The sequence below is a fragment of the Onychostruthus taczanowskii genome, unplaced genomic scaffold (assembly GCF_017590055.1).
Source record: "Onychostruthus taczanowskii isolate IOZ18803 unplaced genomic scaffold, ASM1759005v1 scaffold20, whole genome shotgun sequence".
Classification (NCBI taxonomy): Eukaryota; Metazoa; Chordata; class Aves; order Passeriformes; family Passeridae; genus Onychostruthus; species Onychostruthus taczanowskii.
Window position 1 is genome coordinate 9,449,612 of NW_024499240.1, and position 26,977 is coordinate 9,476,588.

Here is a 26,977-nt window from a genome sequence, read left to right on the forward strand (position 1 = left end):
CTGTCACTCCTGCTGCCTCATGTACATGTTTACCTAACTTGAGAGCTGTCACATAATGAATACAAGACTCTTCGTAGCATTTGGTTTGCAGAGGGCTATTTAATAGAATCACTCTCTTCTACTTATCCCTAATTTGAAGAACATGTTTTTAGTAGCACTAAGAAGAATTGCTTAATTCAAATTATCCCTATGTAAATAAATTAAACTACTTCCACTGTTCTTAGATGCATATGCTTCCTTGGCTTTTGTTTTTACCACACCGTTTTGCATTTTACTCCTATGGCCTAAGTGAATACTGCAATTCTGTCACTGTAAATCTGTTACAATGTCAGCTGAATTTGAGTCAAGGTTTTTTAGTCAGTCCTTAATTCTGCTACTACTGAGAAACTGATAATCAGTCTTTAAAAACTGAACAAGAGATTGAGCATTTTTGTGTGCATTGGATCATTGTCTTTTGACAGTGTCTTTAATTGTGCATTGTTGGTTTGCTATTATTCTGCTTGTTTGTCAGGAGATGATCTGTTTAAATTTACTGTGCTTCTAATGTAATGCTCAAGTATGAAAGAAATTTGTCCATTTATAGTGATTGTTACGTGACTAGAGCTCTAATGTCATTCTCAGAGAGCTCACTTAGAATGTCAGTGTTATGATTCATGTTTCCTTGATCAGTTAAGCCTTCAAATATATCTGGCTTTGTGTTTATTGACTTGAGCATGTGATAATCTGTGATATGTGGGAGCACTATACTCCTGCAAATCTAAACAGGCAGTGGTTTGCAGGATGGGGCCTCTGACACTGAGCTTTTTCTGAAATCGTTCAGCATACTTTTCTCCAGTTAGGAGAAGATAACTCTTCTTTAGAAGCTTTTACCCTTTCATTTAAACAAGCAAAACCCCCACACCACAATAAACAAACAAGCACACCAACCCAAAAAAACCCCATAAATAAAAGAAATAAAAAATGCAAGCTGTAAGTGTTATGGATTCCAAACTTCATCCTTTAATTTCTCATGGAAGTTTTATCTTGTGGAAAGATTAAGATGGGGATGTGTATGACTTTGAGGTGCCTTTCAAGGTTACCCCATTATTTTCTGGCACTGGAATGATCATGTGTTGAAACATATGGGACATGTTTATAAATCTGTTTTTGAAGACCTTTTCCAAAGGTCTGATATTTCTACTATCTATAACAATCCTCTTCTTCAAGATACTTTCTGCTGGTCTGGCATTTAACAGAAAAGAAAGCTGTTCGCTGCCATCCTTCTGTAAGGACCTCATGCTTATCTTGAAGTGTACTGTGCTCTTAGCAATGTTGTGCTGTGCCACACAGCAAATTGACGTGTGGGATTATACTTGCTGATTAAATTTTTTTTCTTTCTGGTAAAAAGTCTTTGAATCAGTCAACAGAAACAAGATACAAGATTGTGTCCTGAACTTCTGTGTTTATCTTTGCTGGGAAATCTGTTTCCCAAGAATTGGGAGATAAGGGACAAGCATGGATGTAATCTCACCACAGCAAAAACAGCAGTAACCAAAAGCCCAGAAACAGAGAAGTAGCATAGCTTATGTCGCTTGTGTAGACTGCAAGGGAGGCTTCAGATGGCAAAACAGTTCTGAGGCATGAGTAGCATGTTCGCTGTCATATACTGTGTTGCAGCCAGTGTCTGGGAGAAAAGGGTCTAGTTAATCACAACCCTGAATCTGCTCATGGCATGGCTATATTTAACTTTCCATAAAGAAGAGCCTTTGTAGCAACAGTGTTTTCAGTGGCAGGCTAACAAAGGTTAGCTTTGTTGGGAGCATTATTGTTAAAGGGTTTGTCTGCTTCCAACATCTGCTGCTACCAAGACTTTTTTTTGAGGCTTTTGTCAAGATGGCGTTTTAACATAGGAATGCTGTGTGTCTGATTTCTGTTGGTAATGCACTGCTTGAGGTCCAACTCTTGAGTTATGAGATTAGTATGGAATATCCTTCATATAACAAGAATTGTTCCTTGACATGTGGTTCCACTGTGAAATGTGATTGGAAGAGATGGCACATACTCAATATACAGCTTTTTAAAGTGGTTCTTTATTAGTGACAGAAGTTCACTTTGAGTGAACTATATTGGTCTTGCAGTTGAAGCCAAGCCCATTGGCTTCTGCTCTAAGGAGCACATAAAGAGCATCACGGCCAGTATTACGGGTTCAAAAGCACCATGTGAACCAAAAAGGGTCCAGCTTGGTTTATATCTCAAGGATTTGCTTGTAAGGCTGCTCTTGATTTTGAAGTGCAAGGCAACACACACTTGCCCCCAACTCTCTTGATACTTATAAACTAAAAATAAGTTCTACAAATCTTTAAAGGACTGGAAACACCAAACCTTTAGAACTTCATATTTTCAGTGAAGCTGAAACTTCTGGTAACCAGTGTAGAACTTTTATTGAAAACTAAATTACCTATCGAGTTGGTTTTGTTCTTTGAAATTAATTTATAGCATTGCTACCTTTTGCCTTGAGACAACTTAATATGGCAAGTGTATACACTGGAAAACTGTACCACTGCAAGAACAACAAAAAAATAATTATTAACTTTAGCCTTTATCTAGTTAAGATCAGGCTCTGGATTGAATTCTCTTAGTGTGTTGACAGCTGAAGATTTATGTCTTCCACTCTATTCCTGTTGCAGAGTTGACAGAAGTGACCTCTCCAAAAAAGGTCTTTGTTATGGATTTTGCTCTGTTTACATTATTGCCATAAGGGTTGAGATTAAGTACAGTATGTTAAAGCTAATACATCACCTGCATAAGACAGTGGTCTTATCTCATTGGTAACTATTTCCCTCTTCCAGTATGAAAAAAATGCAAACGTTGAGTGCAAGGATCACAAAAAGCAAGTTAAATAATAGTTTTCAAGAGCTTTAGCATTGGTGTCTGGACTCTGTGTGCACTGTATTTTTGTGCCTGATTGTCCAAATGGCTGCATAATTTCTTTTTCTGGGAAGCTACTCTGAAAATATGTCCTTGCCAGATAAACGGTGCCAAGGGATAGAGCACAAAAGAAAGCTGTTTGGTTTACTCAAGGTCTGTGTGATCTCTTGGGAGAAAGGAGGTGTCCCAGAGAATGGTATTCAGGTTAGAGAGGCAGAGAAGGCAAAGCAGTACAATTTTACAACATTAAGTAGTACAACATTAAGCTTCTCCAGTGGAAGGGTGGTGGGACTGGCACAAGGAGTGGGACTTCAGACACCCTTCTGTTTTTCCAAATGCTGTGTCACAGGTGATCCGTCCAGAATGGGTCTTTTGGTCCTCACTGTCAGTGAGATGATGTAATTTTAAGACTGGCTTTCTCTTCCAAATACAGACTTAAAAATACGAACACAGCATTGTTCTATATGCAATATTATGTACATAGTTTCAATATGCACTTTGAAATCTCTCAACAGGGTGCTTCCCAGGCATCCTTTCAGGATGGGGAGGTGAACCTCACTGGACCCACAGAACTCCTGTTGGCTCAGAGGGCCCGGCTCCCTAGCAGGTAGGAACATCTTCTGTTTGATGCTGGCTCAAGTGTGGTTTGTCAATTTACGCAATACAAGACTGACTTCTCATTCCAGCTGCACCTCTGGTTCTGCACTGTGCTTCTCATCACCATGATCTCTTCCTCCTCCCGCCTTACCCACACTAAAATGGCATTTGATTCACATACCAGAGCACCTATTTGAGCATGACAATCTCTTACCCTTGTTGATGAATATGAATGATTTTTTTGTGCTGTTTGTAGTATAAGGGTAAAGGGGAAATCTGGGTTTTGGTTTCTATTCAGTCCTGCAAGTGTTTCATGTCTTAAGATAGAGGATATTCGTGCATCATATAATATATCTCAATAAATAACTATTTAACTGAACCATATAATCCTAAAATTATCTCCTTTAAGTGTCAGCTCCAGTATTGAGTGGTAAAGTTATTACTTTGCTGTATCCTGTAGTAGATTTTGTATCTGTGCTTATACGCAGTGTAAACCATTGTTAATATTTGCAATATTTCCCTGTGCATTTCTTAACTAAAGAAACAAGGTGGAATAAATCCTTTTATTCTCTTCAGTTATAACAAACTAGCCTGTGCTGTTGTATCTGAATGTGGTCATGGTCCCATTGACATTTTAGGAAATAACTTTTATTTTAACCAGTCTAAATTTTGAAAAACACTTAGGTAAATATGTAATCTACATCGGAAACCAATGGAATAAAACTCGAGAGCTGCATAGCTGAAACAAGAGGAGAGGAAGTTAGGTATTCTCAAGAGGTTCAGTGATGAGTAACAATGTTTATTGCTCCTGAAATCAAAGGGAAAATTGTAAATGGCTGAAATGGAATTGAAAAAAATAATGGTTTTGTAGATAGCATTTGTTACACTAAATTATCAAGCCACGGTGCCATAGTTTCAAAGAGTAAGTTGGCCAGATCCTCAGTGGTGTTGGAGTATTTTCATGCTGCTGGTTTTCATCATAAGCTTACATTTCAATTTTGACTGGTGATTCAGGTTGTGCTGAAGTCACCTTTCTGAGTAGGTGGAAGAATTCAGTACTTTGTCCATTATTTTATGTTTATTGCAGAACTCTTGAGATATATATATAGCACATTGTATAATTAAATTAAGAAGTGTTACATGACAAACCTCTACATGACAGCTAAAATGTGAAAAATTAAATCTCTTTCAATTTTAATGATGGCACATAGTCATTTGCTATAATTCTGCAGCTTATAGTTGTTTGTCAAAACAGTACAAGATAAAACTCATGAAATAACCAGTATCTGCATGCCTTAATCTTAGAGCATTTACCCTTGCGAACATCTGAGAAAAAAAAAAAGTCTTAATATTCCCATATTACCTACATGGGGTCTGTGAAAGAGGCAGGAATATGTACCCCATACCTGTGGGGAAGTTCGCAAGAGCAGGGACTTGAACATTGCTGGTGGTCTGGGCCATGCCAGGATTTGTGGAGAAGGATCACCTTCCCTTTCACAGCATTTCAAAACAAATAAAAATTTGTCTTTTCCTTTTAAGGGAATTAATTTCTGAATTTTTCTTGTTCTTTGACTCATAATTTAAGTAGTTTCGTGGGCAATTTTATCATCTTGGTACAGTTGTGTTTTTCTACTCAATCTCTTTGGGTTTTTTGCTCCCTCTTGAAGGCCTCCATGTCACCCAGTTCCTATGCCATTGTGTAATTCCTTCTCCTGCCTGCCAATACTGATACACATTTTTAGGATGGTCTCATAATGAAAAGGAACTGGAGTGCTTTTCCAGCTTTCCCTGCACCTGCTGGGTCTCTAAGTCACACGCCTGCTGATTAGTGTTCATCATGCAGGTATAGAACTTAGTTCAGTCACTAATGTGTATTTTCCGTTCGTGGAATGTTGCTAAAGACTTCTGCAGCTTGTTTCACCTGAGGTAATTATTATGCATCACCAAATATATGCACTCATTTGTCTCTTGATCCGTTAATTTGTAGTGGGAATTAATCAAGCTCTGTGCACACTCTGTTCATATTTACTGTTTTCCTTATGCTTTTACTTGGGTGTTTTAGACTATCTAAGTCCTCTTAGGAATTTTCTGAGAGCATATTATTGTTTATCGAGTTAAACAATTTGTTGCTTGCATTTGGGATCCTTCAGAAGGAGGTTATGATACTTGTTTGCTTCATAATTTGGTGGCTTTTGGAAACATTGACAATGACAAAACCCCTTGTGATACTTCTCAGAGCTGTTCAGTTTTCTGAAGTGGCCAGGTCTTCTCTGTCACAAACCAGACAAGAATAAGCTTAGGTTTCTGTAGATCTCTTACAGTTTATGCTGAGTACTGCAAACTATCTTGACATAGGAACATGGAAGGAAAAGTGATAAAGAGTATAGAATAGGACCCACTTGGTTGGTGCCAGAATATCAATCAAGTAAGTGTTGAACAGATAGGGAGAAGAGGGTATTCCCAAGACTTCCCAAGGAAGTCCCTTTTTGCATTGGTAAAAGTTGTTTTTTCTCTTTTTTTGAGATAAATTGTCTTAATCTTGATTGAGATTTCATTGTCTGAAAAACATTGGCAAAAACCAACCAAGCAAATAAAAATCAAAATGAATGGGGAGAAAGGAGCAGTTTTTCATAGTCACAGTAATTTTACCAAAATATGCCTTGTTCATGGTTTCTGTGTCCTGAGGAGGTTTTTAAAAAGACTGTTTCACCTGCAAGAATTGAGATGGGTACTATGAGGAATTTTTCATCAAAATTATTAATTATATTGAGTAGTTGTAAAATATTCCACTTTCTTTGGTGAACATGATAGAAGTTCTGAAAGCAGTATTTTGTAAAGCAAAGTTAGTTCGTAGCTCTGTGAAATTCATAGGAATTTCAAAAGTCAAAGAATTAAAAATTTATAGCAGTGATTTCAGTTTTGTTTGGCTTTTCTTGTGAGTTAAGTTTTTTAAACTGTTTTTCCAGAAGTGTTTTCATTAGGAGTAGAAGGTTTATAAAGGGAAATGAGTCACTAGAGACCATCTGTCTGTCTCAATTATCTTTATTTGATTGAATGTAAGTAAGGAAGGTTTTATTAATAAAATAATATTAAATAATAAGCCTATTTTTTCACAAGCAGTAAAAAAGCATCTTAATATCTAATTTGTCTCTTATCTGAAAGAAAGTGTTACTCAAAACTCTGATTTGTTCAGGTTTTCTTGTTGTATTTTAAAGTCGTTAGGGCCATGAGGGACCAGCAGGTCATTAACCCTTCATTTAAGTAAGCCACATCAAGCGATGTTAATAAAGGTAGTATTTCAGCATAATTGTGAGTTACTCCATGCTGTGGACAAAGGAAGAAAAGTCCTACTGGCTCTGCTGCTGTCCCTGCTTTCCTTCCTGTCACTGCGTTTGGTAAGCTTTAAGGCCTATAATGCTTGAGCAAAATAACAGTTCATCACCTGAGAAAATGATCTGAGCCTTCTCATCAGAGCACCAACCTGTCTGAGGTCAGAGTCCCTTTCTAACTGCAGCCAATAATGAGTATTTCAGAGGGAAGCAGAGAAAAGAGTACCATGATTAATATTTCATGATTGAGAAGCCTAGTCAGTTGAACTTTAAGATCCAGACTTGGATTGTTTTGCATTCCTCACTCCAGCAGTAAAGCTGTGTGATTTGAACATAGTCAGTTTGCTGGTTTAAGTAGGGGAAAACAGTTGCGCATGGAGTAAATGAGTGTCAGTATGGAGGGGTTTTGGCTCCTCTTAGATGTTAATGGGAAGTCCCTTTGCCTGGATTCTCTTAAAACCTTTCACTGCAGAAGTAATGGGAAACTTTTCAGGACTGTATCCCTTGGGAGTCTGAAAATTTTGATTTGACATTTTGAGAGTTGAACTTTACTATAGGCGAGACTTAAAACATTGGGTCATTGGAATGTTTTTTAATAGAATAAATAATGACAATCCTATTGTAAATTCTGAAGGTGGCTTTTTTTGTTGTTGATTTGCAAATAAAGATGATGTTCAGAGTAAAGGAAGCCAAGCTAGTGCCCTCAGTGTATAAAATTTTCTATTTTTCTGTGTTTCATGTTCTATACTAGGGCTGAAAGATTTTCATAGTAAGAGCAGAGTCTTGATACCCTATAGATGATCAGGTAGGTACTTGTCACAACTTTAAGCACTGAATTCCTTAGCACACTGTACTTGGGAATAGTGATTTTGAAAAGCTTGCTTTTCTCAGTAAAAATTACTGTGTTAAGGAACAGTAAACACAAATCTGCTTGGAAGTGGATGTTTAGCTTAATAGCAGTGGATTAGTTGGAATGCAAAGGGTAATTTATGCATAGATAATTCATTATGTGTTTTCATTATGTTCGCTTTTGCTGTCTTCCCACTTCTTTTTAGCAGAGGTCAGGGTCAGTTCCTTGGTTTAAGCACTGTAGATACATAATTAAAGTGTAGCTGGAGCATTTTTTCCTTCCCTGTGTTTTCCTATTTTTAACCTACTGTGTCTTTCATTAGTCTAACAAAAGAGAATTGGAACCATTTGTTTAAAGAAAAAAAAGACACAAAGCTCCAGTGCTTGCAGGCCGTCTGATTTCTCTCTAAAACTTCAGAATTAATCTTGTGAGAACTAACTAATTTTAGTGGGGAAAAAAGTCTAGAATAACTAGATTAATGCATTTTTGTTAGGAGAAGGTGATTTGTTTCCTCTTAAAACCTGAAACTGGAAGATTGTGACATTATTTCGTAGTCAATATTTGAACTTTGTGGATAGTTTGTTTAGTGTTATGTAGAATGGAGCAGCTGCTCTGTTCCTGTCTCTTATAAAAGAGCGACCAGTTTCCTTAACTGTACCTGGAAAACTTACTCTTGCCTGCATACTGAGTTGCTTTTTCTTCTCCTTGTAGGGTGCTTTCTAGCCCTATTTAGATAATGTTCTGATTTTCATCCCACTACATAACATCTTGAGTTCCACCTCCTTCTTCAGGACTTTCAAGACATTTTAATCAAAGGTTTGAGTGCCTAGTTGAAAACACAGAAGGAAATATGTGGAAAAGGAGTAGGAGGTGGGTGGGAAGTATGACAAGTTTAGTTTAGCTGATTACTCTGGAAGTCTTCTCTGGATGAATGGGGACCAATACTTTATTATCATCAGTACCTGTATTGGTTTGGTATGTGAAAAAAGTACATGGCAGAGTCATCAGCCTCTTTATGTGGATAAATGTGTGCATGCTTCCTCTTTAAAATGCCCGATAGGAATTTGACATGCCCTGTAGGCCTTTGCTTTCTATCAAATGTCAACACCTTTTGTTGATGAATGCTCTCTCTTCTGGAATGGCAGTATTGGAGGAAGAGGCATGGAACTGGAGGTGCAAGTGAAGAATAAGCAAGGAGATACAGCTTAATAACTGCATCTGTGAGCGCTCTACATCTACATCTGACATGTAATTTGCCTTTTACTTGGCTGTGGTCAATAAAAACACCACATAGCATGTTCAGAATACCAGCTGTGCATTTCTGTTTGCAAGAGAAACATTGACATTCTGCACTAAAAGATTTTTTCCAGCTATGGCATCTTACTAATCTGTACCTTTTCTTAAAAATGCTTGAGAAAGTGTTGAATATGACTAAAATTGTAAAGGAAAATGCCACTGGAATGGTAAATACTTTGTGTTTACTCAAGCAGTAGGTTCTTGTGACATACACATGATGACAAGTTTTGCCCAGTAACCCATGCAGTAAGCAGCTTTTCTGAGGTCCTGTCTTCACTGTGTTGCAAAACAATTAATCTGCTTTAGGCTGTGCCTGCTGCATTCTCCAAGAGCAATTCTACCAAGCGTTTGTAGCTGGGGAAGGTCAAAGCACCTCAGTGAACTCAGTCTTGCTGCAGCAATGTGTAACATTTCTTTCTGGAGAGGGTTCCCTTTTAGGCATCTGTGTGCTCAGTGCTGGGATGGGTTATTCAGTATTCTTGGGTTGTTTGCAGAGAAGCTTCCAGCTAATAGATCTTCTCCCATTGTGTAACTCACAAACTGCTAATTCTTAATACAGGTTTCAGGAGAGGGAGCTATAGTATTCCACAGCCAGGACACTGCAAATCTGAGGATCAGATAGATTCACAACTTAATATGACAACTAAATGTGCAGCACTCCATTTAAATTTTGCTTTCCATGTTGCCAGTGCTGTTCATGCTCACTACTCGTGTATACTTTCTCTGTCTCTTTGCTGAACAGTACTTATCAGCATTTTTAATAATATGCATGGCAACCTTGTTGACAAATGTGATAGACAGTAAAGAATCTGTCAGAAATCAATAATATCAAACAAAGAAGAATTTAAATAGTAAATGATGACAGCCTCTTCAGGTTAAAAATCAATAGTTAGCATCTTGGATCAGGTCATGCTGGACAGGTGTTCTCCCCTGAGTGAGACCTGAGGTACCTTCAGTGCAGCAAGGGGAAGGGAGGTGCCAGCATTTATTGAAAGAGCCCTGAGTGCTGTGTTTCTGGTTCGGGTGAACCTTGCACTTCAGAGAAATTTTGCTAACATAAAGGCTTTTTTACGGTTCAGTCTTTGTGACTCCTATAAGAATGCATCTGTATGTATTACACAGAGAGTGGGTTCTTCAGGATTTCCTGAGGTAGGAGATCTGTCTGGGCCTTGAAGAACAAGCAGGAGATACTCAGCCTACTGAGGCTCCCTCTGTGCATCACTCACCGATGCTCCCAGCCTCTCATCCCCACCTAGGGATTTTACTCCACATCTTTTATACTGATTTGATGGGCCAGACTTATGTTTTCTTTTACTGCAAAAGGCATTTAAAATCTGTAGGGGAGATTTCAAAGAGCAGTAGGTCACACATAGGTTACTAACTTCTGGAATTTTTTTTTCCTATTTAGCTGTTTGTTTTTAAAATGTGTTGAATATTGCAAAAATTCTGTAAATTACATTCTTTGTTGTCACAGCTATCAACCTGTAAGACGGTAATTCTGCTTTCTCCTACTTCTTTCTTTAATTTTTTTAACCTAGCTCTGTCAAACTGAAGAGTCCTAGCACCTGTGTGTCCCATGTGCCTTTGGAGTTTAGTAATTAGTATTCTTAGAGCTCATCCTATTTAGAATCTCACTCAGCCATGCCCTGTTCCTGAGTACTTTCTCCAGTACAGTATAAACTGTAAGCCAGCATGAAATAGGACAGTGCTGAGTTCAGCTGTCCTTGTAGACAGATTAAACCTGCCTGAAGAGGGACAGAACAGGTGAATGATACCAAATGTGTGTGAATCTCTAATCTTTGAGGTTCTTAAACAAATGAAAAAAACCAAATCAAATCCCAGATGTTCTGGTTTTAAAAATTTTTAACTGTCATGCTTTCATAGGTATAATATAAAAATAACAGGTCCTCAAAGGTCCATGAAAGTTGGTGTGAAAGGCTGTTTTCTTCTTGGATGTAACTAAGAGTCCCATTTGTTTGAGAAGTCTGTCTAGAGTAATGGATTTGTTAATTAAAATTATAATTTCCAAGTTCTTAATACATGTATACAGAGTGTGCTCTTATTCTGAACATTTAGTGCTCTAGAACATCTATAAGTTTTAGGATGTACCAAAATTTTTTAAAGTAATATAGAATGTGCATGTGGGCTATTTGTTTTCACAAAGAAGCCTATTTTTCTTAGTGTGTTGATTTCATGTTCAGTTTAAAAATAAGTTTGTATGTTTAAGTAGGCTTTCAGCCTACTTACAACTGTAAGTGCATTGATTTAATATGACAGCTTACCTGTCTGTCGTGATAGCTTTCAAAAAAATTCCTGCTCTTTCTTACGGTTGGTTAGGAAAAAACTCCTCCCTAGAGCACACACGGTTATTTGGGGACAGCTGTAACTTAAATTTTCCCTGTACAAATGAAAGCCCATTCACTACTTCTCATTATTTTCTGAATCTAAAGGGCTTGGCTGCTTAATTTACTTATGCATTTTGATTCTGTAGAAGTTCAAAAGACAATAAAAGTAGCCCTTTAATTATCTTTCTTTGTGTGTTAAGAGAATTGGAGGAAGTAAAAGATGGAACTGAAAGAGGAGTTAATTTCCTATGCATGCATTGTTGAGGTTTTTGGTAACCACACTGATTAGCTTTTCTAACCAGGTTCACCAGAAAAAAATGTATTAAAAAATCTTACAGGAAGATTTTGTCAGAATTTCCCCATTCAATTAATTAAGTGGGTGAATGCAGGAAAGAAAAATCCACAAATGCCTGTTGATGGTGTCTGTTTTATAAATACAGTAACATGTAAATCTGTTACATTGGGACAGTGGTGGCTTGTTATTCAGGGTCTTTCTATTTAATATCTAGGGAACATAAATTCATTACAGTGCCAGCATTTTTCGAAGAACAGTTTACAAAAAAAAAAGCTCCCTAAAACTCACTCTGTCACTCTGTTCCCTAATTAAAAAAAAAAAAAATTAAAATGTATAAACTTATTTTCCAGTCTTATTCTATATTTAGCCAATCAAGCTAAGAATTATTGTATTTAGGGCAAATTGCTTGTCATTAATCATTGTACAACTGGATAAAGGTTCATAACAACAAAAAAATATTCCTGTGTTTTTAGGAAGCAATGCCAGATTTTGTCTAAGGTCATTTGCAGTAATTGTGCTCCTTGTGAGAGGGCTTAGCTGTGCCACATGGGTTCATGTTGTACCTAATGTGGTGTAACTGTGCTGCCACTTCAAGGGCAATTGCAGATTCCTGATGGGTTTCAGTGCATTTTTACTGGTTCTTGAATCAAATCAAATGATCATAAGACCATGGGTCAGCAAGATCAGTCAGCTGGTGCCAGAGGAAATTGTGGTACTAGGGAAAAATCATCTGAGGTGGGGAGGGCAGGGTGGTAGTAAAGAGTTGGCTGGACCTTCTTATATAGCAAACGTGCTCTCTAGATCTGGTGCACAGGGAAAGATCAGAAGTCTCTTTCTCTCTAGCAGTCTGTACTTGATCTGTTAGACTGAGTCTTTACCTCGGGGCAGTATCTGAAGTGGCCATTTGGTTCAGTTTCACGTGTTCTGTACACACGGTAGGATTGGCAAGCGCACACAGCTCACAACTGGGGTGTTCTGAATGGGTGTGCCCAGGGGCTGGCTGCTGGCCACTCGTCCTGGGTGCTGGGGTGTTCAGTACCATGGGAGGGGAGGGAGTATTTTGGAAGATGGACACTATTGTGGAATGAAGGAACAAGGTCTGCTCAAATACAGACATTGCTAATTTTTTAAGGTTCCAGTCAGTTCAAGTACCTTCCTTTTCAAGTCATGGTCACCCAAAATAGAGTTAAGGTCACTGTAAGGCTGACAGTGTGAAATAGTCAATAGGAAGTGAAACAGTACATGCCATGAAACAGCGTAAGTCAGTCAGAGATAATACAGAGGTTTTTAATAACAGTGTTAGAGGAAGGAAACTTCTTGATAAAATGAGCTGAGTTGCACTACTGATCACAATTTGTTTTGTTCTTTGTTCATCAGAGAGGTTGTATGCAACTGAGGGAAGAAATCCGTGTATCAAGTCAGATATGATTTGACTTGAAAGTCTCAATTCCTTTCTGTGTGATCTTTGTGTTTATAATGTGACCGCATAGGAAAATTGAAGCAACTCACATGGAGCTTAAATTAAGAACATGTAAAATAACCTTCCCTCCCCCCCCCCCCCCCGCTTTTTTTTTTTGATGATTCTCTCCTCACTTAAAATCTTATTCTTTAATATTCTAATTAATTTACTTGAAGGTTAACTTAGGAAAATGTCTAGTATTTGATTACTTTCCCTTTTAAAAAGCACAAATGCTAATCTAAAACAATTAAATAATTTCATGGCTGTTTTAAGTTTTGTTTTATTTTCATATATTAGTGAGCTCTGAAACAAATATTTTTTCCTATCCTTTCTGCTATCTGATCAATCAGGAATTTGTTTTTAATATGGAGAATTCTCTGAATGAGCTTGTGAGATTTGTTTCTATGTGTTCTTTTTTAGTGAAATGACAAAAATGGTGGAGATTTCTGGAGAAGGTGGACCCTTGGGAATACATGTAGTGCCCTTTTTTTCATCCTTGAGTGGAAGGTAAGATATTTTCTGCATTGCTCAGGAAGTATATTAATGAAAGGATTTCAGTTGTGCTTATCTTAAAATGCCAACTATTTACCTGAAGGAAAACAAAAATTGGTCTATGACATTCTTCCATTACCCAAATATTTACTAGTCCAAGTTCTGTATAAGGCAACCATAGAATCATTTAGGTTGGAAAAGATGTCAAAGATACTTGAGTCCAACCTTTGACCAATCTCCATCTTGTCAACTAGACCATGGCATGAAGTGCCGTGTCCAGTTGCTTTCAGTCCGTACTAACATCTTTGTTCATATATGCCCTTTTCATTGTCTCTGGTTTTATTCTCTGAATGGTAAACTGGGGTCAGTAGTTTTGTGTGGTATTGGGCTGGTTTTCTTGTGCTGTTGCGGGCTTGTTTGTTTTTGTTTGGTGTTTTGTTTTTCCTAATTGAATATCTCTGCATAGGCTCTTCCTTAGTGACATACCAGGACAAGAGTCAAAGAAACTGCTTGCCGCCTCATACCTCATACTTTTCAAGCCATCTTTCAGATTTGATTGCATAGCATTTACAAAATGTGCTCTATACCATGAACCTTTCTTTGTCACAATACAATTACTTTAATTATAAATGATTTAACAAAGTCCATCGAGATCACAAAAGCCTATTATAGCAGCGTGCTCATATTGATGTGCTGTAGTTAAGACTGTGTCAGCATTTTCATTATAGCTGTTTTCCAAGCTATGTAACTAGGATGTGTTAAAAAAAATCTAGGCTGAAATTTGACATACAGAGGCTTAGCCAGAGAGTTAATTTGACACTGGCAGCCGTGAATAAGAGATGGGAAATTGCCAGAGCCATAAATGACACTGCTTTATAGTAAAATGGCTGCCTGTTACACAAAGCCAATGATTGCAAAAGTAAAAAATTGTCTAATTCTTAAATATTTCTTTACTTGTCATCTTTCATGTAGGACAGAGAATGTGAAGGATTGAATTACCGTGTAAAGGTCTGTTTTCTTGGCAAGATCTGAGTTTGTAAGTGAACCCAAATTAATTCAGATTGTTTTATTTACCAAAAGGGAAAATAGATGTCCATCTGCTGCCTGTAAAAATGGCATCACTACCTCAAGAAGAAAGTTGGTCTTAAATGGCAACTGTCAGAGATCCAAGTTGTGTCCTTGGCTTTGTGGGCTTCCTGTTTGTCTTGAGAAAACCACTTGTGTTTGTTACCCATTCTGAAATGCAGACCGGAGCTCTTTGATATAGGCATGCCATAAAGGTTGTAGTGCGTACACCGTATTTCAAGATAAAACAGTAAAACAAATTTGATGAAATTGCAAGCTATTAAAATCAATAATTGTGACCGAAATGCAGTTTTGTACTCAAGTATCACTGTGTTGAGAGCAGCTTTTAAAGACCTGCAAGAAGTGTTCTTGGTCTACATTGTATTCATGTTAATCTGTCCTTACTTAGAAATGCTTTTGGGGATCTGCTGGAGTAGAGGAGGTCTTTGACAGATGAACTACTGGTTTAGGTAGTTGTCTTTACATTTTAAGACAGTTCTTGGCAGAACTGTACTAATGCCTTTGTTAAAGCACTGGACTTGACCCTCTTTTTTCATCTAGCCTGAGATGAGAGTATAAATCATAACTCATCATAACATGAGAAAGTACAGAAGAGCATCTTGTATTTCTTTTGGTGACATGATAGAATTTATGAGGACATGCTGGCCCTAACTGGATCTGGTATTTCAATTGTAAAGTTATCTTCTAATAAGGTAATGCTGCCTTTAGCGTGGTGCTGCTGCAGGCCAAAGTTTTTCTACAGGTCATTAAAACATCATATTAATTTACAAAGTCTTAGTTTATCCAGGAACTACAAAAGTAATAGAAATATTTTCTCCCCTTTCTTTTGCACTTAAATATCATTAAAAACAGGAAATTAAAATTTAATAGTGCATTAAAATGCTAAAATTTAGGCTGTGAAGAAAGTAATGGAGGAATGAATTCAAGCTGCCTCAGTCTACGTAACTCAAGGCACGTGAGCACTACAGCACACACAAGTTTCTGACAAGTAGGCAGTCCTGTTGCATATATGAATGCAGTATCCAAGCACACAGGATTAGTGGGCAACCAGCTTAATTTGTAATTTTACTTCTTTCTGTACGTTTGCTGGTTTGCATTTTGGCAGAGTTGTATTTAGTTAGTTCTTACGATTAAGGTTTTTGATTGCCACTAGTTAGATGTCATCAAAAGGACTGTAGCCCCTCACCATCACTACCCTTTTTAATCCTTAGGAAGGATAACACCTTTTACAAGAGAATTTTTGTGGTATAAAATCACTTTTTTCTGTTAAACACTGCAAAGAACTAATATTCAGTAGGAACCAGTTTTTCACTTAGTAATTGATAGGACAGAAGTACAAATTTTTTATTGTTCTTAGACAGTAAATCTAAAATCGGATGCTCAGTGAATATAGGGTCACTTGAATTAGTTTATGGCATACTGTGAGTCTGTTGAATGGACTTAGATACGAGGGGCAGTCATGAATCTGAGACAAAAATACAGGACTGCTGCTTTGTGATTGGAGTGCTGGCACATTGAAAATTGCACATTAATATTTTATGGAGTATAACCAATAGAAAATGGTCTCTAAAGGTCATCTTTGATGACCATCTTTGATGCTGAAGTGGTATTGAAATTTAGTGGACAAAGATTGATTATAGAAGTTCTTCATAAACTCACAGTTGTTAGGATTTTTTGGACACTGTAGTGGTGTCACTGGATATAGCTATGTTGAATTATAGTTTGTGGTGTTCCAGGTAGGTCAGGATTAGCCTAGCACCCCCAGCAGAGTTATCAACACTGAAATTTTGCACCACTGCAAAAAACACTGGCTCTCTTGTTGCATTATTCTGTGCTGCACCTCCATTTTCACTTGCACTTAACTGGTTAACAGAGAGCTTGGGTGTTAACAGAGAGCAGGGGAGCTGCTGCTGTCTTGCCACATGAATGAGTAGTATTGCTGTCTTGTATTAAAGCAAGGGGCTTTGGCAGCTGAAAATTTCAGAGATGTTTTCAGAAGTAGAAAAGTCAGTTATTTTTTGGTCTCATTCTAACTCCTGTTTATTTTATTGTAGTCAAGGTAGAAAATCACTTTTAATCTGTTTGTGCTTTTATTTGGAGCCGTGGCAGAAAAATATTGCATAAGCTGTACTGACATTTTTAACTGGAGAGGGATCTAGGTGTTTTCCTCTGTTTCTCCAAGTATGACCTATAGGACTTAATGCTCCCCAAGTTCTTGCAAGCAGTAAAGCATTAGTGTTCAGCAAATTTTCGTGGGTTTTTTTTGGAATCCCCCCTTTTTCGTTAATACGTCAGTTGAAACCTTCCTCTAGGTTAAGCACTTCATAGATAGGCAGTCTATAATTTCATACACAGTAGAGATTAATATCTATTTTTAGTTCTCTAAATTCGTATCAGCACAATAAGGACAGTTTGCACCTATGTTTTGCTTTTTAGGATGCTGGGACTCTTCATCCGTGGTATTGAGGAAAACAGCAGATCTAGGCGTGATGGTCTTTTCCATGAAAATGAATGCATTGTGAAGATAAACCATGTGGACCTTACAGATAAAACCTTTGCACAGTAAGTGCTGGTTTATAATACTTTCAACTAGTCAGGATTTTATACAGTGCTGTGTTTAGGTGATTTGCAAAGGGATTAATACTTATTTCAGAACAAATGCCTATAAAATTGATATGTGACAGAAATGTCATAATTTTCTTTCTGAAACCTCCAAATAAGTTGAAATTTGAGGAGTTTTAGTGAACTTACTGTGCTGACCTAATTTAATAGCATTAAGTTTTGTAGTTGCTATCTTCCCTTTTTAGTTCTTCTATTACTTTTACCATATTCTCTTTGTAATTCTTTTTTTCATAAGGCCTTCAGAATGAGTCAACATCACAGCATGATTTTTAATGTTCTTTTGCAAATGAAATAAGATTTTTTAATTGTGCTGCAGTTTTTTGAGCATTAATTTTTTTAAAAAAATACTTCTACTGTCAGGCTAAGATTACTTGAGCTAAATGGAAAGTCTCACTTCTTATGACTTTTATTAAAAGTCTGTTGACATTTATTATCTATCTCAAATATTTTTTAACAGGTTGTTTTGATCATCTATGGATTAATGTGGCATTGTTGCACAAAAGAATAGCCTCTCAAATTTCACAGATATTTGCTGTAGTAATTAAATAATAATTTGTTTTTGCTCTCAATCCATATGTTTAGACAACTGAGTGATTGTTTATAATATAACAAAAACCTATTGAGATGTCAAGGGAGTCGAGGCTTAACTTTCTAAACAGTAAGCCAAATGTTCAAGGCTTCTAGACTAAAATCAAATACATTAATTTCACAGTTAGGAATAAATATTTGCAAAATAAGTTTTCATGAAACCAGTGTAGTTCTGTAGCATAGGTATTCTTGTTTCTGAGACTGCTTTTTTTTCTTCTGATAGCTTTTCAGTTACAGCTTTCTGCATATTTAGTGGTAAAAGCACTTTGCTTTTACAGAATGGCTCTGTACGGGCCATTGTCTTCCATCCATGCAAATTCCTAAATAAGATATCAATTTTAGCAGAACATAATTCTTGGTATCTTATTAGAACATTCATTGCCCAGCTGTGCAGTTTTGTAATGAAATTTAGCAAATAAGGTTTAGCTTGGATCAAAACCTCTCTTTTCAAAATCCTATGTGATCCTTTCTTTACCATGTGTTGTCTCATCTCTTTTTTCTTCTGAGTGTAACTAGATCTCCAGAGGTTTTCAGCACATGAGGTGTTTGTGGAGGACTCTGCATGTTTTTCTGTAAGATTACTAGATTTTGGGGCAGTTAGAAATACTTCAGGAAATTTTCTAGTTCTCTGTCAGGCTTTCCTTCAAAATGCAACATGCAGGACACTAAAAGCTTGTGTAAAGTTTTGGGAGTTGGAAGGACCATTTATCGTAAGAGTTAGCCTAAAGAGATCAGTCTTGTTAGACTTTCTCTCTCTATTATTGGGAGAGAAAAGTGACTTAAAGGCAACTCAGAGCAGAGCCTAATTTTGTTGGGCTAAGTTTCCTTATGTTACAAAACCAAGTAGTGTGTTTGCAGTGGCAATTGAGGAAAAAATACAGGTGTTGAGGGCTCAGTGTCTGTTTGGAGACTGGGGAGAACATTTTAGATGAGCTCTAGCCTATTCCCAAGTCTTGCATTGTTCTGCTGAATTAATTTCCAAAATACCTTTCTACATCGTGTCTCTTCCCTGGCTGTGGAGAATGGCTAAATAAAGACTCCAGGCTGAAACTAATCTCTGTGAGCACACGTTTGAGTTTTCATCTTACCTGACATAACTGCACTACCCTGACAGAAGTCCAAGTTACAGAAATCCACTAATTGTACAAGATACAACAAAGTATTTTCCCAATGACTGTTGACCCAGAAATAACAATGAGATTCTCCTTTGAGAGGAAAATCTGTTGGCTACTTTCAAATTGACATTTCTTCATAACCCTTGTAAAAACTGTTTTAACACTTATACTGTTACATGCTGTCTCTTTCTAATTTCAGCAGAGACTTTCTAGTATTGCTCCTGACAATTGCTTCTTCTGCAGCTGTAGCAGCAGTAGCCTACTTTCTGTATTCCCATGTTTATAATAGCTATATATTGGGACTGTTGGTCTACTTTTTCATTTGCTGCTAATCTATTCAATTACATTCTCTTGTGCTGCAGAGTTTCTAGCACCTCTTTTAACTGACTCCCTTACTTCTTTAAAGTATGCACTTGGGGTCTCAAGAAATATAAATTTCTCCATTCATTATTTTTTCCCTTTGAAGTGCAGCCAGTTATTTTGCCCCTGAAGACTGCATTTAGACTTTCCCATAGGATGTCTTGAGTGATTTCCACTAATTTTTGTTTGAAGGAGATCTTATGTTTTCTCTTGCATATATTTTAAATATTAACCTTTTGAAACTGAGTTATTAAATTACTTTGTAACATATGACCAAGTGGCTACTTACAAGGATGAAGATGGGGTGTGAAAGAAACACAGTTAACATTTTACATCCATTATGCTGGAAGTGTTCCATGGTTTCTACTATCAGGGTACGGTCTGTCCTTGAGAACTTTGACAGGCTATAGGTGAGTGGGTAGCCTGTAACTTGTGCAGAGACGCTGGGGCCCAGTCTGTTACAGCTCTGAAACAGAACCCTTGAGGGTGATACTAAAAGAATGCCTCCCTACAACATTCTCCCTGCTGCCTTTCTTTTCCAAGTTTGAGGTTTCTCTCTGGCAGCATCGCCTGTCAGTGAATGTTGCTATTCTGACTCTTGATGCTCATACACTCAGTGAGGCAAGGATGGTTCTTTCCCACAGCATTGAGACTGACCCCTGACTTCAATGCCTTCATGCTACAGAAAACCCTCTTAAAATAGTCTCTTTTCCTCTTTTCCACCTACAGTTGCAAGGTGGACATACTGTGCAGCTCTGTTCATCTGGGAAAGCAGTAGGTGTTTTTTCAAGACATATATATTTGCAGTGGCTTCCTTCCTGTGTCAGTGTAAAAAAAATTATTTCATAAGTACTTTCAACGTTGATTCCTGTTACATAACTGAATGTAAATCCAAAGCCAAGACTTGAGCAAAATACTTACTCAGACTGACAAACACATCACAGAAGGGTAGGAGATAAGTACAATGTTCTTAGAAGGACTCCATGATTTATTTAAAATTTAATGTAGCCATTACTTCCCCTCTTGCCTCAGTTGAGCTAAACAGAAGTTTTCAGTTTTTCTTTCTCAAAATGCTCTTCAGCATTCTTCTGTTTGTACTCAAGTGGTCTTCTGCAGTATGGAAGAAAATCTGTCCACTTCAACAGAAGATAGCAGAGTAAAGCATAGAAAGAGGGAAGTCTCCTTTGTTCCTTTAGAATCTAAGGTTTGTAACATGGCTTGATTGACCAAATCTACAGATTATTCAAAATCCAGCGAAGGCTTTATGAACAGTACTTTTGGCCAGCTTGTCTTAATTGCCCTACAGTGCACAGGAATCTGAGCACGGTGTCATTACCATGGTATCAGTTCACAGAATTATAGAAAAATCTGGGTTGGAAGGGACCTTAAAGATCATCTCATTCCAACCCCACAGGCATGGACAGGGATGTCACCCACTAGATCAGGTTGTTCAGGGCCCCATCCAGCCTGGCCTTGAACGTTGCCAAGGATGAGGCATCTGCAGCTTCTCTGGGCATCTTGTTCAAGTACCTCACTACCCTCTGAGTAAAGAATTTGTTCTTAACGTCTGACCTAAATCTTGCTCTTTAGTTTAAAACCATTCTCCATTGCTCTATCACTATCAAGGAGACTAGTTCCATTAAATGGAACAGTTTCTGGTGTTGCATTTGAAACTAAAACAGTTTCTGGTGTTGCATTTGAGCACATCTATAAAAACACTGATTATGTGAAGTCTGCATATCCAGAACCTTCAGAAAAGGTTACTGCTTGAAAGATGTAATATCAACCTATTTATTTATCCATTTATATAGAAGCATAAATAATTGCACCATTTTGATCACCAGGGTTTTTTTTCTAGAGTCTTATGTATCCCATGCCCTCATCCTGTTTTATTGCTGTGGAATCAACCAGCAGTTGTATTAGGGATTACAAAGGAATCTGAGGAGCAATTAGGATTTGGAAAAAATGTAGAGTTGAGCCTGCTTGGAGTAGATGTATTCACCAGAACAATTGGTAATGAGTGCTCAGTGCCTCTATGCCAACAAGAAAATACATAACAGGCAAGCACTTGAAAAAGGCAGCAAGCTGTACGTTCAGCAGTCTTTTGCCATCAGACCTTCCCTTTCTGATGCTCTGCATGAAGAAATGCATTCATCAGTTTATTCTGGCTATGTTTTCGTAGCAGCTTAGGAATTCCAACAGATATGCTGCTCCTCCTTGAAATGTAAGGAAATGCTGTAGTTTTGAAATCTTATATCACGTGTACTTTTCTAAAAAAGGCATGCTGTAGATGTGAACATAAGGTAAACTTTCATCTTATTCTCTGTACACAAGTTCAAATTTTGCCCACATTTTCTTGTTTGTTACATGAATTTTCATACCTTTCTTTTAAAGAGCTCAGGACATCTTCCGTCAGGCAATGAAATTTCAAAGTGTCATCTTGGAAGTCCTTCCTCCATATAACCGAGAACAGTATGAGAAGTCTGCTATTGCTCCTCTTTGTATTCTGAATAATGAAGAAGGAGTTACAAAAACAAAAATTCCACCTCCTCTTCATCCAAAGCCTGCTGTGAAAACAATTAATATTTCTGGAGCAATCTTGGAGTCAGGTGTACAGGGAGCACTGCAACAAGCTAAGAGCCCCAACCTCCCACGTCTGGGTAGAAAGCCTTCTTCTCCCTCACTGTCTCCACTGATGGGCTTTGGAAATAAGAGAAATGCAAAGAAAATAAAGATAGACCTAAAAAAAGGTAAGTCTTTGGGATGGTATGATTAATTCAGAATCATGTTCTCTATAGTGATACCTTAACTTTTAGTTTAACCAGTGACATTGAAAATACAAGCAAGTTATTTATCATTTAAAAGTTCCAAAACTTTGAAAAGGTATAGCAGTGTAAACAGTAATGTTTTCTACAGTGGACTTCCTCATACATTTTGTATGTATGTTATCCAGATTTACTGATTAGGACATCTCTGTTACTGACTGTGGAAGCAATTCCATTAGCAACAAGTGATGTTAAGAGATAGTTCAGTCTTTGCACAAGTATAGAATAAAAGTTTGAACTGTTTGCTGGTGACCTTTATTATTTTATTTAACCTGCTAATTGACCTCAACAGTGTTATGACATTCTTTTAAAGATATGTTTAAAAATCTACTTTGCTCTGTTTCATGTCTTCCAAGAGTTTGACCACAGATGTACCTGTCTTTCCCTTTTTTATTTTCTGCAAACCTTTCTCTTTTTTTAAATCATATTTATTCAGCTGTCAGAAGGCCAAATTTGTGTGTATATCTTTAATTACTGCACCATGCAGCTGTCTGTCTTTGGATGGAATAACAGATTTAGGAGCATGTAGTAAAATGTGCTTAAGAAATTTCAATTAGCATTTAAATTTTCTATTTGATTTGTCTCTGATTTAGCTGAGAGTTACATTTGATCCTAGAAGTGGTGCTTTTGAAAACTGTCTGTAACTTCCTTCTTACAACACATTATGAATGTAATCCAACTCTCATTTCTTAATTTTTGTTGTTTCTTTACTTAAATCACTCATTTTTACTTCTGAAGTCTTCAGCTTTGTGTTAATAAAACCCACTTAAGAGTGTCCCCTTTCTAGATCTAACGCTTTTCATTTTTCAGCATTTCTATTTTTAGAAATTATAGCAATGTGATACTGACATGATGATATCTTTTAAAACTATCACATGGGTAGAAATACCACTTAATATAAAAAGATTTTTATGGACTCTGCTATTCCCGGTGATTTTAGTGGCTTATAAGCAATACCTGCTAATATTTATTTTGCTCCCTAATTACTTGTTATAGCATATCTGTTAACACTTGTGGTTGTTTATTTCTAAGCAGCAAACAAATTCATTAATGGAAGCTTAGAAATACCACTTTGTCCTTTTTGAGCAGCACATCAAGTTTTGCATTCAAATTATGTGATATTTTTCCTATTTACCAAATTTCAGTAAAGCCTGCTAAATTATATTTATGCTTGTAAACAATTCCAATTGTTCTGGTTCCACGAAAAACGATTGACATTAAAGTGAAGACTAATATTGTAGTGACCTATAGAAAAGATAAATGCTTTAAAAAGAGTTCTTTCTTGTTTTTTATTATTATGTGCTTACCCAAGTATTTCCATCTGTAGCTGTTGTAAGAGGGTTTGGGTATGTGTTTGGACATCAGCAGACTACTTCTCTAGACCATGCAGAAGATTGACTTATGTTTACAGCTTTTTGTTTGCTTTCTTTTTTTTAAAGTTAATGTGAATGAGTCTCTGGGATATTTTGCTGACATTGTTTGCTTACTTTTAATGATCATTGTTTACATGTTGAAATTTATGTTGTGAGTTCTTTGTCTGACGTTTTAGGTCCAGAAGGACTTGGTTTCACAGTGGTTACCAGAGACTCTTCCGTACATGGTCCTGGTCCAATCTTTGTGAAGAATATTTTACCAAAAGGTGCAGCAGTAAAAGATGGTCGTTTGCAGTCAGGAGACAGAATCCTGGAGGTTAGGATAAACATCCCTTGTATTTGCATTGCTTAAAATTGATCGCTGGCTTTGTCATAAATCTTCTATTTCCTCATACATATTATTGATGTATGGAACTACAGTTCTTGCCCTTGGTTTAAAAACAAAAAAGTCACTCTCCCAGTTTCTATGCCACTTGTTTGTCAAAAAGTGCTTAACACCATGAGGTGGAAAAATGGTTCTTTTCACAAGAGTCCATGGAGTGTTTGAGCAAGGGGAACCTGATAAGATCTTGGTTTTTAAAGCAGATAAATGTATTGATTTAGGACCAAAACATGTCTTGCCTCTTCAGCCACATCCAAAAACCTCCAGTTAATATCAAGTTGGTAAAGTGCTCATTTTAAGGCAATTTTGCTCAAATCGTTCTGTTGAAAATTTTCAGGTATCTTGTGACTTGCAATCTTATTATCTAATGGGTTATTTCTACTTACTAAACTCAAAAAGCTCTTAAGGTAAACAGTTTTAATACTAAGGTCTTGTTTCTGCACTTTTCATCTTCAAAGTGCTTTACAAACTAATTAAGCCTCACAAACCCCCTGCAAGGCAAGTAAGTACTACAGAGCTGCTTTAACAGATGGTGAAAATGAGGAGGAGAAAGGTTAAGTAATTTTGCAGGGCCAGAGGGGGAGGTAGTATGGGAGCTGCTGCTGATTCTTCTTTGCTCTCAGTCACTGGATTGACACCTGCATTAGGTGAGGAGAACCTAATAAACCTGCTAAAAGGCAGTCAGAGATAAGACATCCTCTGTTTTGTTTTTTTTTTTGTGGCTGATAGGTGAATGGACGGGACATCACTGGCAGGACCCAGGAAGAGCTTGTAGCTATGCTGAGAAGCACAAAGCAAGGCGAGACTGTCTGTCTGATTGTGGCTCGTCCGGAGGAGGCCTTTCTACCTCGAGAGCTGGTAAACTTGTTATTCTTTCCCAAAGAGTGATTTTGAAATATTTCCATGGTTAAATACTAGCCCAGGAAATAAAAGGTAGTCACATAAGGCTTGTCTCCAAGAAGTATTAAGGCTTGTTTCCAAGAAGTATTTAGGCTTATATTTGATTTTGGAGGGTGTTTGATTTTTATCTACAATAGATGCAATTCCACACAATCTGATTTTTCATCCCCAAAAATGACAGCATAAGCATAACTCACGAGGGAATACTGTAAATTAATTTTGTAAGTGTAAGGTCAAGCATAATTAAAAATGGGTTATTCTCTTTCAGAAAAGCAACAAGCTTTAAACCAGAAATTTAAAGAGCATGTAATGAGCCTGCAGCTTATCACTGACAAACTAGTGAGGGTGGCTGCCCCCAGGAGAGGTCTCATAAGCCAGGTGCCCAACTGCATGAGTGGTGACGAATAGAATTCTGCTGCACTCCTCACAAATTTTGGAAGCAAGCTTGGCTGCTAGCCTTTGACTTAATAGGCTTTTGCTTGTCTTTTTTCCATCTCAAGTGCTTAATTTTCACTTTTGTTTTTTATTAACACTGGCATGAAACTGTTTTCTCTTTTCTCTCACATAAGGAACTGCATCAGAGTAAAAGTGCTATCTGATACATGCTTGTTTCCCCTCAGAGAAGGTCATTTCTTTGGTTGCCTCTTCCTTATCTTGATTGATGGCTATACTTGACCTTTCATTAAGTCCTCAGGATAAGGAAAGGACAGCATTTCCTGCTTTTGTCTCATTTTATCTCCTTCAAAGAACACAAACCGCCTTCATCCTTTCCTTAAGATGCTGCCTTCTTGCTTTTCCTTTAGACTGTTGTCAGGGTCTTCTACAGAAATACTCTGTTATGTTTCCTCACAGAACATTGCTGACAGTTTTCCTCTTGTTTCCCTGTTGCCAGTTGGGCCTTGTTGAGGTCAGGGTTGCCCATGACAGGATAGGGAGCTGGAGAGGCATTCCAGGTTCTCTCATGTGAGTCTTTTCTCTTGTGCCACTGGTGCCCGCTTTTTCTTGTGAGCAGTTGTGAAGTGTCTTAGCAAAACTATTTTTGTATCCATTTTTCTCTTTTATTGTGTAATTTTTAAGGAACATAATGGCAGTTTTCAGCCCTGTAACTAGGCATTTGTTGTCAGTGATTGCCAAAGCACCAAAGTTGGTCATTGCATTGCTCTGCTAAGTAAGCCCTGAGCTGTAGAGTCAGTGACTGTGTGGATCAGAGGGAAATTTGAGTCTTAAAGTACTAAATTTTCTATTCTCTGTAGAATTTTTTTCATTCACTAGCTCTTCTAAATAAGAGCTTACTTTTTGAAAATGCTAGCCATTAACAGTCTTTTCTGGGTTTTTTAAGTTATAAGCACATTATGTAAAAAATATACTTTAAAAAGTGTATGTTCTTCTCTTTCCTCTCCTGTTCCCCCAACATTATACTTACTATGTATTGTCATAGTGCAAATACTTCTGGAAATCACTGTAACTGTGTGTGTGTATAAAAGACTGGAAGAATCTAAAAGCTGTTTATAATTTCGACCTGCCACAATTATGTGATAATAAATTCTAGTCTCTACAGCAAGGATTAACTACCTTTCAAAAGGTGATTTACTTATGACTGGCATGATTGAAATCCAGGAAGTAGCCACATTTATCCTGCTGGCTTGACCTTCTCTTAGATTGCTTTCTCTGTGATAGAATGATGCACAAGAAATGGCCCTCACTGTAACAGTGATGATGTGGGAATTCTAATACTGCTCTGTATTCCTCGTTATCTCAATCAAGTAGAACATAATAAAAATGAGAGTTACTGAAATAAATTACATAATTTTATGGAACCAGCCCATCTAAATTAAAAAGCCCTTCAGCAACATCTGGTAGCTTACAGCAAAAGTGTGAGTTACCATCCCACTAAGCTACCAGATGTTGATGCTAACACAATGCTTGTTAGAATTCATGAGGTGTCTGAGAATAGTCTTAACAAAGATTAAAAAAAAAATAAATTTTTGTTTAGCTTTTTTGTTTGGTTTCAGCTTTAGCCATGATATTACATTGGACTAATCCTCTGCTACCTCAAAAGTTACAGTACTGTTTTATCAAACAGGAGAAAAATGCCAGCACTTTAATTGTTTGTTTTTGGAAGGAAAAACAGTAGATAATCCAATGTTTTTCAAGGA

The 26,977-nt window shown here is 37.2% G+C and overlaps 1 protein-coding gene across 7 annotated transcripts in view; it reads left to right on the forward strand.

Moving 5' to 3' along the window:
- Positions 1-26,977, forward strand: part of PARD3B (par-3 family cell polarity regulator beta) — a 394,903-nt gene that overhangs the window by 160,482 nt on the left and 207,444 nt on the right. For all 7 annotated transcript variants that reach the window (XM_041403270.1, XM_041403272.1, XM_041403271.1 and 4 more), the window contains 6 exons: positions 3,423-3,514; positions 13,499-13,585; positions 17,093-17,218; positions 21,736-22,091; positions 23,716-23,855; positions 24,651-24,779. In XM_041403270.1, the coding sequence (XP_041259204.1) occupies positions 3,423-3,514; positions 13,499-13,585; positions 17,093-17,218; positions 21,736-22,091; positions 23,716-23,855; positions 24,651-24,779 (930 nt within the window). The remainder of the gene's footprint in view (positions 1-3,422; positions 3,515-13,498; positions 13,586-17,092; positions 17,219-21,735; positions 22,092-23,715; positions 23,856-24,650; positions 24,780-26,977) is intronic.